At 32.9% G+C, this 12,083-nt stretch overlaps 1 protein-coding gene and 1 pseudogene across 2 annotated transcripts; one reads left to right on the plus strand and one right to left on the minus strand.

Annotated features, from left to right (window-relative positions):
* Positions 1 to 1,214: 1,214 nt before the first annotated feature.
* Positions 1,215 to 2,212, plus strand: LOC147392099 (transcription factor MYB15 pseudogene; annotated as a pseudogene).
* A 6,811-nt stretch (positions 2,213 to 9,023) lies between these two features.
* Positions 9,024 to 10,356, minus strand: LOC147392100 (transcription factor MYB4-like). Of its 2 annotated transcripts, none has more exons than XM_086459217.1 (3): positions 10,157 to 10,356; positions 9,797 to 9,926; positions 9,024 to 9,642 (listed from the first exon to the last, which is right to left on the minus strand). In XM_086459217.1, exons 1-3 carry the CDS (start codon positions 10,290 to 10,292, stop codon positions 9,261 to 9,263), a joined length of 648 nt encoding a protein of 215 aa, XP_086315343.1. In that variant the 5' UTR covers positions 10,293 to 10,356; the 3' UTR covers positions 9,024 to 9,260. The 2 variants fall into 2 exon arrangements, with proteins under 2 accessions (XP_086315343.1, XP_086315344.1); XM_086459218.1 differs by having other exon boundaries at positions 9,441 to 9,642; positions 9,804 to 9,926.
* Positions 10,357 to 12,083: the final 1,727 nt, after the last annotated feature.

Consider the following 12,083-nt stretch of genomic DNA (forward strand, 5'->3'; position numbering starts at 1 on the left):
GTCAAATTTAGGAATATCTAAAATTTCGATGGTCCTAGATCGTCAAAATTTAGTTTCTAAAATTCGTGAGCCTTAGCCCGTTAATTTTTTCTGTCGAATTTTTCAATTTACACGTAGTGTAAAGGCGTGAGAAAGTTCTTCTAGAAGTCATTTTCTTTTGGGAAATTCTTAATTGCCCTTCTTTTGACAAGAAACCTCGCGTACCTCGAAATGATAAGTTATTCCAAGGATTGCCCCAACCACACCGGCTGTGTTTTTCTCCCATCTAATAATTTTGGAAGTTAAAAAGGTTCCTTTCTTTCTTATTGTCTACAGTTGACCACGTGTCTGCAAATGAAAGGACATATAGCATAACCATTAGTTGAGAATGATGGTCATACCATCGTGCAGCACGTGCACTCCTTAATTTGAAATGTTATGAATCACATCCAGTGGATTCCAATAAACCATCCAAAGCAATTAGTCAACAAAATTGATAGGTTGCATCTTGACCGTATAAAACTTTCAAGTGGGATCCATTGAACGGTGGATCCCACTTCCTTCCAGAAATACCTATCATCAAGTTGTTCGTAGACTGTCTTTATGGTCTACCATGCCTTCCATGAGATAGTGTGAAATGGGCTGAGAGTCTCACGTTATTAAAGTACAATATAGAAATACGACTAAAATAGGTGTGAAACCTTTTACTCTTTCTTATAAGAAAGAAACACTACTCAATTATTTTTTGTTCTAATTTGTATTTATTTACCAATAATCTTTGGGACTGCTGATGGTTGCACCATGACATCATCTTCTAGTCTGTATATATTATATATTTTAAAATTTTATTTAAGAGGATAGATAGGGTACTATGATACTGATGTTGCATTGGAGGACTACTGGTCAACAAAAAAATTAACTAATTGTTGTAAATCTGACTGTCTGATCAATTATCATGCACTGAGAAAGTGATGGGCAACAAATTACAGGATAGCCCAATTAATTAATTATTATCTTTATTTTATTGGGAGCTTTTTCAACTCATATATTAAATGGTAACTTCTTGGATGGACCATATAGACAAACTATTTGATACAAGTTTTTGGATCGGCTTCAAGTATAAATATATATACCAGTCAATTTGGTCTCATAGACTACATGTAAGAGGCTTTGTTAAGGTGTTAATTTGATCTTTTGGAAACTTTAGAATTCAAGAGAAGGATATCTACTTAGAGATGGAGAGGAAAACTGCCTTCAGTGAGAAAACAGGTTTGAAAAGAGGGTCATGGAGTCTTGAAGAAGATATGAAGTTAACTGCTTACATTAAGAGATATGGCCATTGGAATTGGAGAGAGCTTCCGAAATTCGCAGGTAGGATTAAAATTTATGAGCCCAATTTTTGTTTAAAAAGAACTTCATTTATGATTCTTTGATATATTAGTCTTGTTTTTTGAGATGAATTGGTTTTTGATTCTTGATTTCCTTCCATAGGTTTATCAAGATGTGGGAAGAGTTGTAGGCTCAGATGGATGAATTACCTTCGTCCAGATATTAAGAGAGGGAACTTCACTAAAGAAGAAGAAGAAATCATCATCAACTTACATGAATCATTCGGTAATAGGTATCGACTGATCGATCACAATCTATATATAGTTCCTAGAAATAGATTTTGCAAAGCTTATGAGGATTAATTAAAATCCTATATAATTTTTTTAGCTTAAAAATCATTTGAAACTAATAGAATATTATTACATAATTATTGTACAGATGGTCTGCAATTGCGGCGAAGTTACCAGGAAGAACAGATAATGAAATAAAAAACCACTGGCACACCCACTTAAAGAAAAGCTTCAAAAAAAATCGGACTGTCTCAAAGAAGGCAAAAGTGAATTCGATCAAAGTATCCGAATGCAAAGCTGATAAGGAGAGAGAATCAGAATCCAATATGTATTTAAATTGCGCAACACACCCAAATTCAGAAAGCTCAAGCTCCTTATCCAGTAAGGATTCAATTACATTTTGCAATGGCAAGGTCACAGATTCGAATAGTAATTTAATGAAAACACTCGAAGAATTCGATACAAGTTTCTGGACTGAACCATTTATAGTAGGAGACTCATTCACGCAAGAGAATTTTATAGAAAACTTGTATCCATTTGGTTTTTACAGCGACGACTGCACAGATTATTTTTCCAACCAATTGATTCCAGTAGAACTGTTTGACCTCTATTAAAGCGTGCATTTCTAATGGAATGTAAACCGTGTTCAAGTGTCCCACTTTTCACAGTTGTGGAAGAATGGAGGGATTAAAATAAGGTTGATTTGGTCTGGATTTATAAGAGACTATATTACATCCATTTTCTTTCTCTGTGTTCTCCTAATATTATATATACCAATAACCATGAATGTAGTATTGCCTTTGAGATTGCAATCCACAAAGAAGTTGATATGTAAGAGAGTATGGAGTAGGATACATTGCAGTAAATACTCTATTACTATGAATTATGAAATGCTCTTACAATGCTTCAAATAAAGTGTTAAGGGAATATTTATGCACCTTTGATCTCTCTCTCTCTCTCTCTCTCTCTTTCAATTATTATAAATTATGGGGTATCCCCAAGCAGTGTTACTCATTACCTTTGATATAGCTATTGGACTTGAAAACCATAGACACCAAAGTTATAACAAGTGTCATCTCGACCAAACTATTCACGGACTTTGGAAGAAATAAGTAGCATTGTGTTCTCTTCCCTACCTAAACCCAGTCCCTAACCGACAATAAAATGACTTAAATAAAAATGCCAACATCAAACTAAGTTCTATTAATATTGATCAATTATAGGAAAAGATAAGAAGAATGTTAATCAAGTCATTACATTACTAATGATCAGATCCCATTACATGAAGCCACTAATAAAGGTATGTTCATGCAATGTGATCACTTAACCCATTATTCAAAAAATTTCTGGAAGTCGTAAAAATCTATAATCTAGAGAAACTAGAATGTTTATCTATTGTGCAATAATGGGTTCAAGAAATCTCTAGAAGAGTCCTAAGCATCTCTAATTCTTTCTTTATCTTCTAAATATGATTAGATATGTTACAATTATTTTTGGTAGTTTATGTTTCAGTTTTGTATTCATATGTATTTCTATTCTTGAATTAGTTAATTTCCTAATCTATTAGGGAAGGAAACCAACTCTTCGTAAAACTCAGCTACATTTTTCTATTTAAAGAGAGATCTTATCCTCCTTTGAGAGAAAGGTGTAACAAAAATAGTTCACGCATTAATCTGCAGAATAAGATACACCTAACACAACAGAAGACAGGCTTTTGAATAGCTTCATTACTGCACACCTCATCTCAAGGGTTTAGAATGTGGTTGTAGGCCTTTGTACATCCCATGAAGCTTAGGCTTTCTTAAAAGAGAGCTTCCAAGGAACAAAAATTGGACTTGATCCGACTGGTTCAGACAATTAGGGAAGGTAATTCTTCTGGGTAGCGTTCAGCAGACAAAGTTTGTCCTATATCGCCTAAAAGTTTCAGATTGGGCTGATTTTACGTGCTAATGATCTCCTCACCTTATTGGTCGTCCTCATAAAAAAAACAGCCCTATCTAAAACTTACAGGAAATGTTCAGCAACAAACATTTTGGCAAAACATTTTTCAAAATATGGGTTAGAAGTTTTGGAATGGGCTGATTTTTGGTGAGGATGATCTCTACAGTGAGGAGATCATTATCACCAAAAATCAGTCCACTCCAAAACTTGTAACCCATCAAAAATGATTTACAAAAAATGGACGGTCCACGATTTTTCAACTTGTAAACATGGGGCTAGAAGTTTTGGAATGGGCTGATTTTTGGTGAGAATCATCTCCTCACCGTAGAGATCATCCTCACCAAAAATCAGCCCATTCCAAAACCTCTAACCCATGTTTTGAAAAATGTTTTGCCAAAATGTTTGTTGCTGAACGGGACCCAACTTTAAGCCATATAGACAGATCTGTTCTTGGAGTGACATTTTGCTCACTGCCATTTGACATGTGGTGCAAATGACATCAGCAATAGAGAAAAAGTTTTTCACTTGCCGGCACATCTAGGGGTGCTAATGGGTACCCATTTACCCAAAATCGAGCCGGAATTGAAATTGAAAACCTCGATTTCGGTTTCCTTTTTATTGGAACCGATTAGAGTCAGGTCTAATATGAAACTGAACCAATAGTAACCGAAACCATTAGGTTCTATCCGATGGGTACTCGTGGGCACTTGGAACCGATTAACTTTTTTCATTTATTTTTACATTATACATGATTCAAGGTAATCCTATATTTTAAAATTAACATATATGATATAAAGTTCTTCAAATTTCATATAAACTAAATATTTGAAGTTAAGATGAGTCATTTCTTTTTAAATTTATAGCTTGTAAAGGAAATAAATTTTAATATTTGAAAATAAAAGTCATTAAATCATCATTTTAGTGGAACAAATTATTATTAAGTTGAAACTTCACAAATAATATGTTATTTTTTAGAAGGAATTTTTATTATTGTTAATGATTTTGAAATAACTTTTCTCATTCGATTCTTGAGAACCAGAACTGACGGGTACTTGTGATTTTTTATGGTTACAGTTCTGGTTACACTTATTTTAAAATTGAAACCGAAACCGACAAGAACCAGAATTGATAAAACATAAAGGTTATGGTTCCAATATTCATAAGAACTGAACCGGAACCGACCCATTGACACCCCTACACGTCCTTTGCCCATATATTTATTTTTTAAAATTTGAAATCTTAAAAAGAGTCGTTAGGTCTACATTGATTTTCACATTGACAATCCAACAACATAGCCTTTTAGATTTCATGAAAATATTCATATTAAAAAAATATATAAATTTTTTTTTGAGCTTGATCCAATGTGTTGAAAATCAACGTCTACTAAGCACCCAAATTTAAAAATAAAATTCAATAGTGAAAAAGAACTATTATTTTAAAATTCATATAATTTTTTCCTCTACAACCCCATTTCATCGGATCGTGTTTTTGAATGTCACAAGGTGATTTGATTAGAATATTTTTTTTTTCTTTTCACCATGGGCAAGAAAGATAAACTCTCTCTCTCATTGTTGATGTCATTCACACTACATGTGAAACGGCCATTGGGCTGTTCAAAGCATTGTGAGCAAAAAATCACTCTTTTTTCTCCCAACCTTGTCTCTCTAATGTTGTCTGTGAAATGAGACCCACTTCACCATCTAATTACACCCATGTGGGCAAGCCAATATGCCTCTATATATATATATTTTTTTTCATTCCCAAGGAAAGTTTTTGAGAGTAGAAGCTCGCATTTGGTTAATAATTATCATTTACTCCTTTTGAATGGGAATTGAGACTGCTTGGGGAAGAATTTTCCTTTTACCCATCGGATTTGTGATTTGCATATTACCAAATTCTTTACTTAATCAAAGGAAAGGAAAGGGGATGTCCCATGTAATGTACATTCACGTTGAGAATATTGTAATTTGGACTTTTGTACCCTAATGGAAACGTTTTTGGTGGCATCAAATTGATCCTGCTCTACGGCATTTGTTTTCCACAAATTCTTTTCTTAGATGGAAATACTGACTATAAATGACTTGAATTCAATGTTAAGACATGGTTAAGCTTAGCTTTTTGTAAAATCCATATGTATAAGTCAATACCGTTAGGAAACTTGCATTGCATTTGGATATGGTCCTCAGGTACTTTTAGCTTTTGCTAGGAGGTAGACGGTGGTTAGATATCAAAAGCATATGTCCCGTGTCTCTTGCGTAAAGAGGTTTTTGTTTTTTTTTTTTTTTTTGTTGAGAAATTCCAAAAACACGTCCTTCCATGGAGAGGTTTGACTCCCGCTGTTTGACAGAGAGCTTTTGACTCCGGGTATCCACACGGGCCTTAACCATCTCATAATAATCATGCAAGATTCTTAAATAGATTTATTGATCAATAAAGTATTGAATCATTTTATCCTTTGTTTGGGAATAGATTTAGTGTGTACGTTACAATGATACTTAACCTATTTCCTGAATTATATAATTCAAGGGTGGAAGCAAGTTGGGATTCAATATAGAAACCTTAATACAAATGGATTACCACATTGGCAATTGAACACTATAGTCCTCTAGATTTCATGGAAAGACTAAAATATAAAAAAATTCAAAAAATAAAAATAAAAATTGGTCTTGATCAAAGGTTTTGAAAATGGATTGCTATTGAACTTTCACAGAACTCCAAAATTTAAAATTAGAATTCAATGGTGATTTTTTTTTTCAAAGTTAATGGAATTTTGTCCTCTACAATTGTGTGGGATTGGATCATATTTTCGGATGCCACAAGGTGAGATCAATGACCTTTAGTAAGAATTGAAATCTTATTAACTTAATAAGGCTAGTCAAACTCTATAATAAAATATGTATCTCAAGGAAAATTTTAATTTTATTGTCTTTCTTCTTGTACCTTCATATCCAAGTATACCTCTCCAACTTTATTATTATTTTTCCGCTTTCATCCCCTTCATCCCAAAGATGATAAGCTCGGGGCAAACTCTAGCGTATGTGTGTATGTATATATAGGGTTGGGATCCATTGACTCCTAAGAATGACTCATGAAATTAAACTGACTCATGAAATTAAACACATGATCCCAACCCTTTATATATAAAATCCAATGGTTGAGATATATGAGTATTTGGATAACACAAATCTCGGATATACTTATCCCAAGGATAAATCTCAACCATTAGATTTTGTGTTTAAAGAGTGGGGATCATGTGTTTTTTTTTCATGAGTCATTCTTAGGAGTAATGTGTGTGTGTGTGTTACTTAAAAAGTAAGGAAGTAGAATTATATAAAGAGTAATGAGTTTTTTACTTCCCCAATGGCATACTCAAAAGACTTGCTTGGTATGGCATGTGCTAGAACCATAGATCTTTGTTCCTCGGGATACACATTTGCACATATTTATGGGGATGTGCATATATGTATCCCGAGACAAAAAAAGCTATGATTATCACACATGTCACCTTAAGAGAGTATTTTGAGTATGCCACGTGGGGGTGAGGCAGTCAAATTATCACGACTCTTATATAAAAGAAAATTATTTTGAGTCATGATAATATGACTTGCTAGGTGGCATACTTAATTGACTCCCTGACGTGGGTAGATTTGTACACCTAGGGATATACGATTGCACTTCCTCATAAAAAAAGGGTATCCCGAGAGTGCCATGTATCCCGAGTCATATAGAACTACGGTTCTCGAACTTGTCCACCTTAGGGAGTCGATTGAGTAGGCCACCTGGTGAGTCATATTATCATGACTCAATTATTTTATAAGGCAAGTCAGGGCATACACATTAATATTTCCCTTAAGTAAGAAATTTTAATCGTAATATATCATCTCATGATTCTCCTTTTTGCATGGTTGGTACATATATAAAAGTTCTTTTTCATTGCATTCTCGCTTGCTGTCAAACTACATTCTAGCTTACTAGTAACATTAGTATTTGAAAGAGTCCTTGATCCACGAGTACGGATTCGATTTTCCTTTTTTTTGGGACTCGCCACCTATTTTTATGGTATAGGAATAAAAAATTGATTCTAAATGGATAAGAGATACTAAACTGTGAAAGAATTACGGGTACGGGGATGAGGTTACGGGATTGGAAGGTGTTAGGCACCAATCCTACTCGTCAAAAATCGATCTTTACTCTTCTCAAATATTTACATTACAAAATAGTCTTAAAAAAATTAAATAAAAATTACTTTTTCTTTTACTTGAATGATTACGATGATCGATTCCCTTAGAAACTAGCGATTAGCGTTCTTCATATGAATCTTCTCATTTTATCTTTGTTGCTAGATCTGCTTTTGATCTTCGAGATGAGATTGCATTCTTCTAAGTCTAGATGTTTTACTGATTTTTTGGATGTTTTTCGAGTTTCTAAGTGTTTTTTAGGTTGAAAACTAAGGCTTGAGGTTTACATATTGACTTGGGACTTCAGATTTAAGGTTTTGAGAAGTATCTAGAGGATTTTTGACCTTGATTTTCTAAGGTTTCTCCTAACCTACAAAATAAGGTTGTGGAGATTCCATTTTAAAGAGTTTTGTGATAAGATTATGATTTGATTAAGTTTCTTAGAGATAAGGTTTATATTTAACTAATCTGTTAAGTTGTTTAGATTAGGATTCAATTAGGTTTTATTTGAATTTTTAAATTTATGTAGAATGAGAATTTATTTAATTTTGAAGAACCTCTTAATGGAGAGTTCTTTATTAAATTATTATAAACTCTTTGGGACCTTTAGTGAAGAGTTTTATTAATGTCAGGTGGGCCCCACTTGAACAAATGGGCCATTACTTAAAATTTGACTCATGGGCTTGATTAATTGAATTTATTTGTTCAACAAATTTTAATTTAATTTATTAAGATTTCACTTTACAATAATTAATATTTTAATTATTAATTTCAAAATTTTAAATTTTAAGGTTGAAAAATTATCGTTTTACCTTCAAAGAGGATTTTTGCGTTGAACGGTTGTTTTTCGATGTTTTGAAATTATTTTTTTGTAAGGAATTGAATGAGAGTATTGATTTATATTACTTCTGGGTTTTTAATGTGAAATGATCGTAGACCCTATGAGGGGTATGTTGGTAATTTTATCGAATTTTGTGAAAATTGACGAAACAGTTTATTTGAATTTAGTTTATTATTTTAAGTGTTCGAAATGGTTTTCCTAAACGTAATATAGCTTTTAGGGGTGTTTTGATATCATGGGTATTTTGATAATTTGATCATTTTTTTATACTGATTTTTCTTCTAAAACTTCTTTTTATCTCAAAATGATGATTTCTATGTCTTGGATCATATTTTCTTAAAGTAGTATGGTTTTCAAAGTTTGTTTGTTTGAAATATTTTATCCGAGCTTTAAAAACACATTTAGTAATTAATAAACTTTAGAATATTCATCCATCATTGGGAATCGTCGCAATCGAATTGATGAGTTGATTAATCAGACAAATACAAAAATGGGGTGTCTACAGTATTACACATTGAAGATTAATGTAATACAATTTATCTAATAATTCCAAACTAAAGCAACCTTAATCAAATCCCTTCACTCTTCATCCCCATCTGTCAAAACTGGGACACTAAGAACATGGTCCAAATTTCAGCAAGAAAGAGGTCTTAATGAACATCGAATTAGCTACTAGAGTTCCGACAATTCTACTAGCATCGATTAGTTGAAACAGTAATCCGTGAAGTCATCATTGCAGAAACCAAATGGATACAAAGTTTCCATAAAACTTTCTTGCATGAATGAATCTTCTACTATAAATGGTTCAGTCCAGAAACTTGTATCAAGTTCTTCAAGTGTTTCCTGGAAATTGCTATTTGAATCTCTAACATTGTCTTTCCAAGTAACAGTTGAATCCATGCTGGATGAGGAGCATGAGGTTTGATCAAATTCATTTTTTCCTTCGGATACTCTGATTGAATTCAGTTTTGCTTCCTCTGTTGCTGTCTGATTTTGTTTCAAGCATTTCTTTAAGTGGGTGTGCCAGTGGTTTTTTATCTCATTATCTGTCCTTCCCGGTAATTTTGCTGCAATTGTAGACCATCTGCACAAGAATTATGTACTAGTATATATATTAGTTTGCAGTGATTGTTAGGATACAAAACGTACAATTTTACAGGAAAATTTTATATTAGATTTGAAGTTGATCTTCCATAACTTTGTTAAAAAAAAAAATTCTGAGATTAACTAATACATACTTATTACCGAGCGATTTATGTAAGTTGATGATGATTTCTTCTTCCTCTTTACTGAAGTTCCCTCTTTTGATATCTGGACGCAAGTAATTCATCCATCTTAGCCTACAACTCTTCCCACATCTTGACAAACCTGCAGAAGGAAATCAAGAATTAAAACCAATTCATTCATAAAACTGTCCTAATATTAATTTGGTAGCACTACATAATACATCAAATTTTCTTTACATATTTATTAGATACAAATATTTACTCATGAAATTCAAGACTACTAAAATAATTATAATTGAAGTTCTTTATAAATATATCTTCCCATTAATGAAAATTATTAGACTTTAATTACATATATATATGCATTCCTACCTGCAAATTTCGGAAGCTCTCTCCAGTTCCAATGGCCATATCTCATAATGTAAGCAGTCAACTTCTTATCTTCTTCAAGACTCCATGACCCTCTCTTCAAACCTGATTTCTCACTGCAGGCAGGTTTCCTCACCATCTCTAAGGACAGAGTCCTTTCTCTTAAATTCAAAAGTTCCCAAAAGCTCAAACTCTTCAGTAAATTAAGTCTCTTACATTTAATCTATGAGCCCAAAACGAGTGGTATTTATAATTGAAGTCCATCCAATAACGTGTATCAAATGGATTAATTGTTTGTAGAAAGAGATAGTGATACACTTTATTTTTGGTTGTTTAATTCCATAGACTTGAAAAGTTTTTTTTTTTTTTTTTTTTGACTTGCTACATTAAGTAATAATGAAACTTTGGCTTTCCTCCAACAAAAAAAATTGAGTTGCCTCTTTGAAAGTTAAAACTTCACCCAATCAGTGAAAGCTGGACCTGCAGAATGATAATCAATCTTAATGGTTATCAATAATAATTAGATGGGAGCAATTTTTCATTAAAAATTTTGTGGAAATTAAAGGCTTTTGTGTGAGCTTAAGATAATGCTGGAAAGAAATACAAATCTAGTGGCTAGAATTCACCAATTAGTTTGAATTTTGTTGTTTAGCCCCAGGGTGGTCCAAATATTCATGGCCAATTAATGTACTACCCAATGAATTAATTTGGGAAAATTACTTAATGGGCCCTACCGTAGCGACTTCTTTCTAAATGCATCCAAACTTTTGGATAGTCGCTTAATTAATAATTCAGTTAGTAGAATCTTTCTTTCTTAATGCCCCTTACCCCCATAGAAAACAAAGCTTAAATTGTCTAGATTGATGATTCAAATAATTGAGACTGACCATTCAATTTGTCCATCTCAACTATTAGAATCGTAGTCACTAATTCATGTTCAAACTTCAATCTCAACAATGTAAATTGTGTTGTAGTTTGTAAAGACTGATAGTACTGGTCAACAACGAGGTATTGTAAATCAACAAGAAATTTATAATTATCCAAGGGTATTTTTGTAATTTTACTATTATGTAAAATCCTAGTTAGATTTTCTAACGTATTTATATTTCACCTTTTTGGTGAAAGTTTCTAATCTGTAACTATGAGTTTTCTCTTCATAATGGAATCTATATAATCTGTGGACGTACCTCAATATTGAGAGAATCACATAAAATTTTGTGTTTCTATGCGTGATTTGTGTTTTATTTTTTGGTTTGATTGTTCCTCTTTTTCTCAACAAATTGTCAATTTGACCAATTGAAAGAGGGTGAGGGGGCATTAAGAAAGAAAAGGCTAACTAACTGAACTATCAAATTTCCACGCAAAAGTTTAGGGATATTTACAAAGAATTACTCCATCAGAGTCCATTAAGTAATTTTCTTACTAATTCAGTGGGACATCCACTTTTCAGAGTAGTATCAGATTGATTTTTTGACCACATATGGTGAGCAAGATACACGATATGGTTGGACCATGCAACATGAGATTCACGTGAGCTTTATAAAATCCACTCAAAATTCACAAGTGCTGATGTGTTCTGTGAACCGCACTCACTACTGATCAAATACAATCTAACCCATACGTCATGTTTGTCGATGCCCATACTTTTTTTTTTCTTTAATTCGTCATTAATCTATGAAGCATCTAGAGAGAAAAATTGAAGTTAACGTCAAGTCAACGTCAAGTCCCACTACTACGCCCTGAGAAAGCACATCGTTGTGTTGCCACCATTTTCTACGAGTGTACTGTTTTTTTACAAACTGATAAGGCGAAGTGGGAACTCGGTCCCAACTATTTTGACTGTCTAGTCAAGTTGACTCACTTCTTTCGGAAAGAACTAAGAAGATGGAAACAAACATTGCGGGGGACAGAAAACCACTTTTTTGTGGAT

Source organism: Akebia trifoliata, chromosome 11 (genome assembly GCF_017979445.1).
Source record: "Akebia trifoliata isolate Shusen 1 chromosome 11, ASM1797944v1, whole genome shotgun sequence".
Taxonomy (NCBI): Eukaryota; Viridiplantae; Streptophyta; class Magnoliopsida; order Ranunculales; family Lardizabalaceae; genus Akebia; species Akebia trifoliata.

Bases quoted from the DNA above. Each gene is read 5' to 3' on its own strand.
- LOC147392100 (XM_086459217.1), bottom strand. From the start codon at position 10,292: ATGGTGAGGAAACCTGCCTGCAGTGAGAAATCAGGTTTGAAGAGAGGG. The intron at 9,927-10,156 runs GTAGGAATGCAT...TTCCTTCTGCAG, and splicing joins AGAGCTTCCGAAATTTGCAG to GTTTGTCAAGATGTGGGAAG. The intron at 9,643-9,796 runs GTATGTATTAGT...ATTCTTGTGCAG, and splicing joins CATAAATCGCTCGGTAATAA to ATGGTCTACAATTGCAGCAA.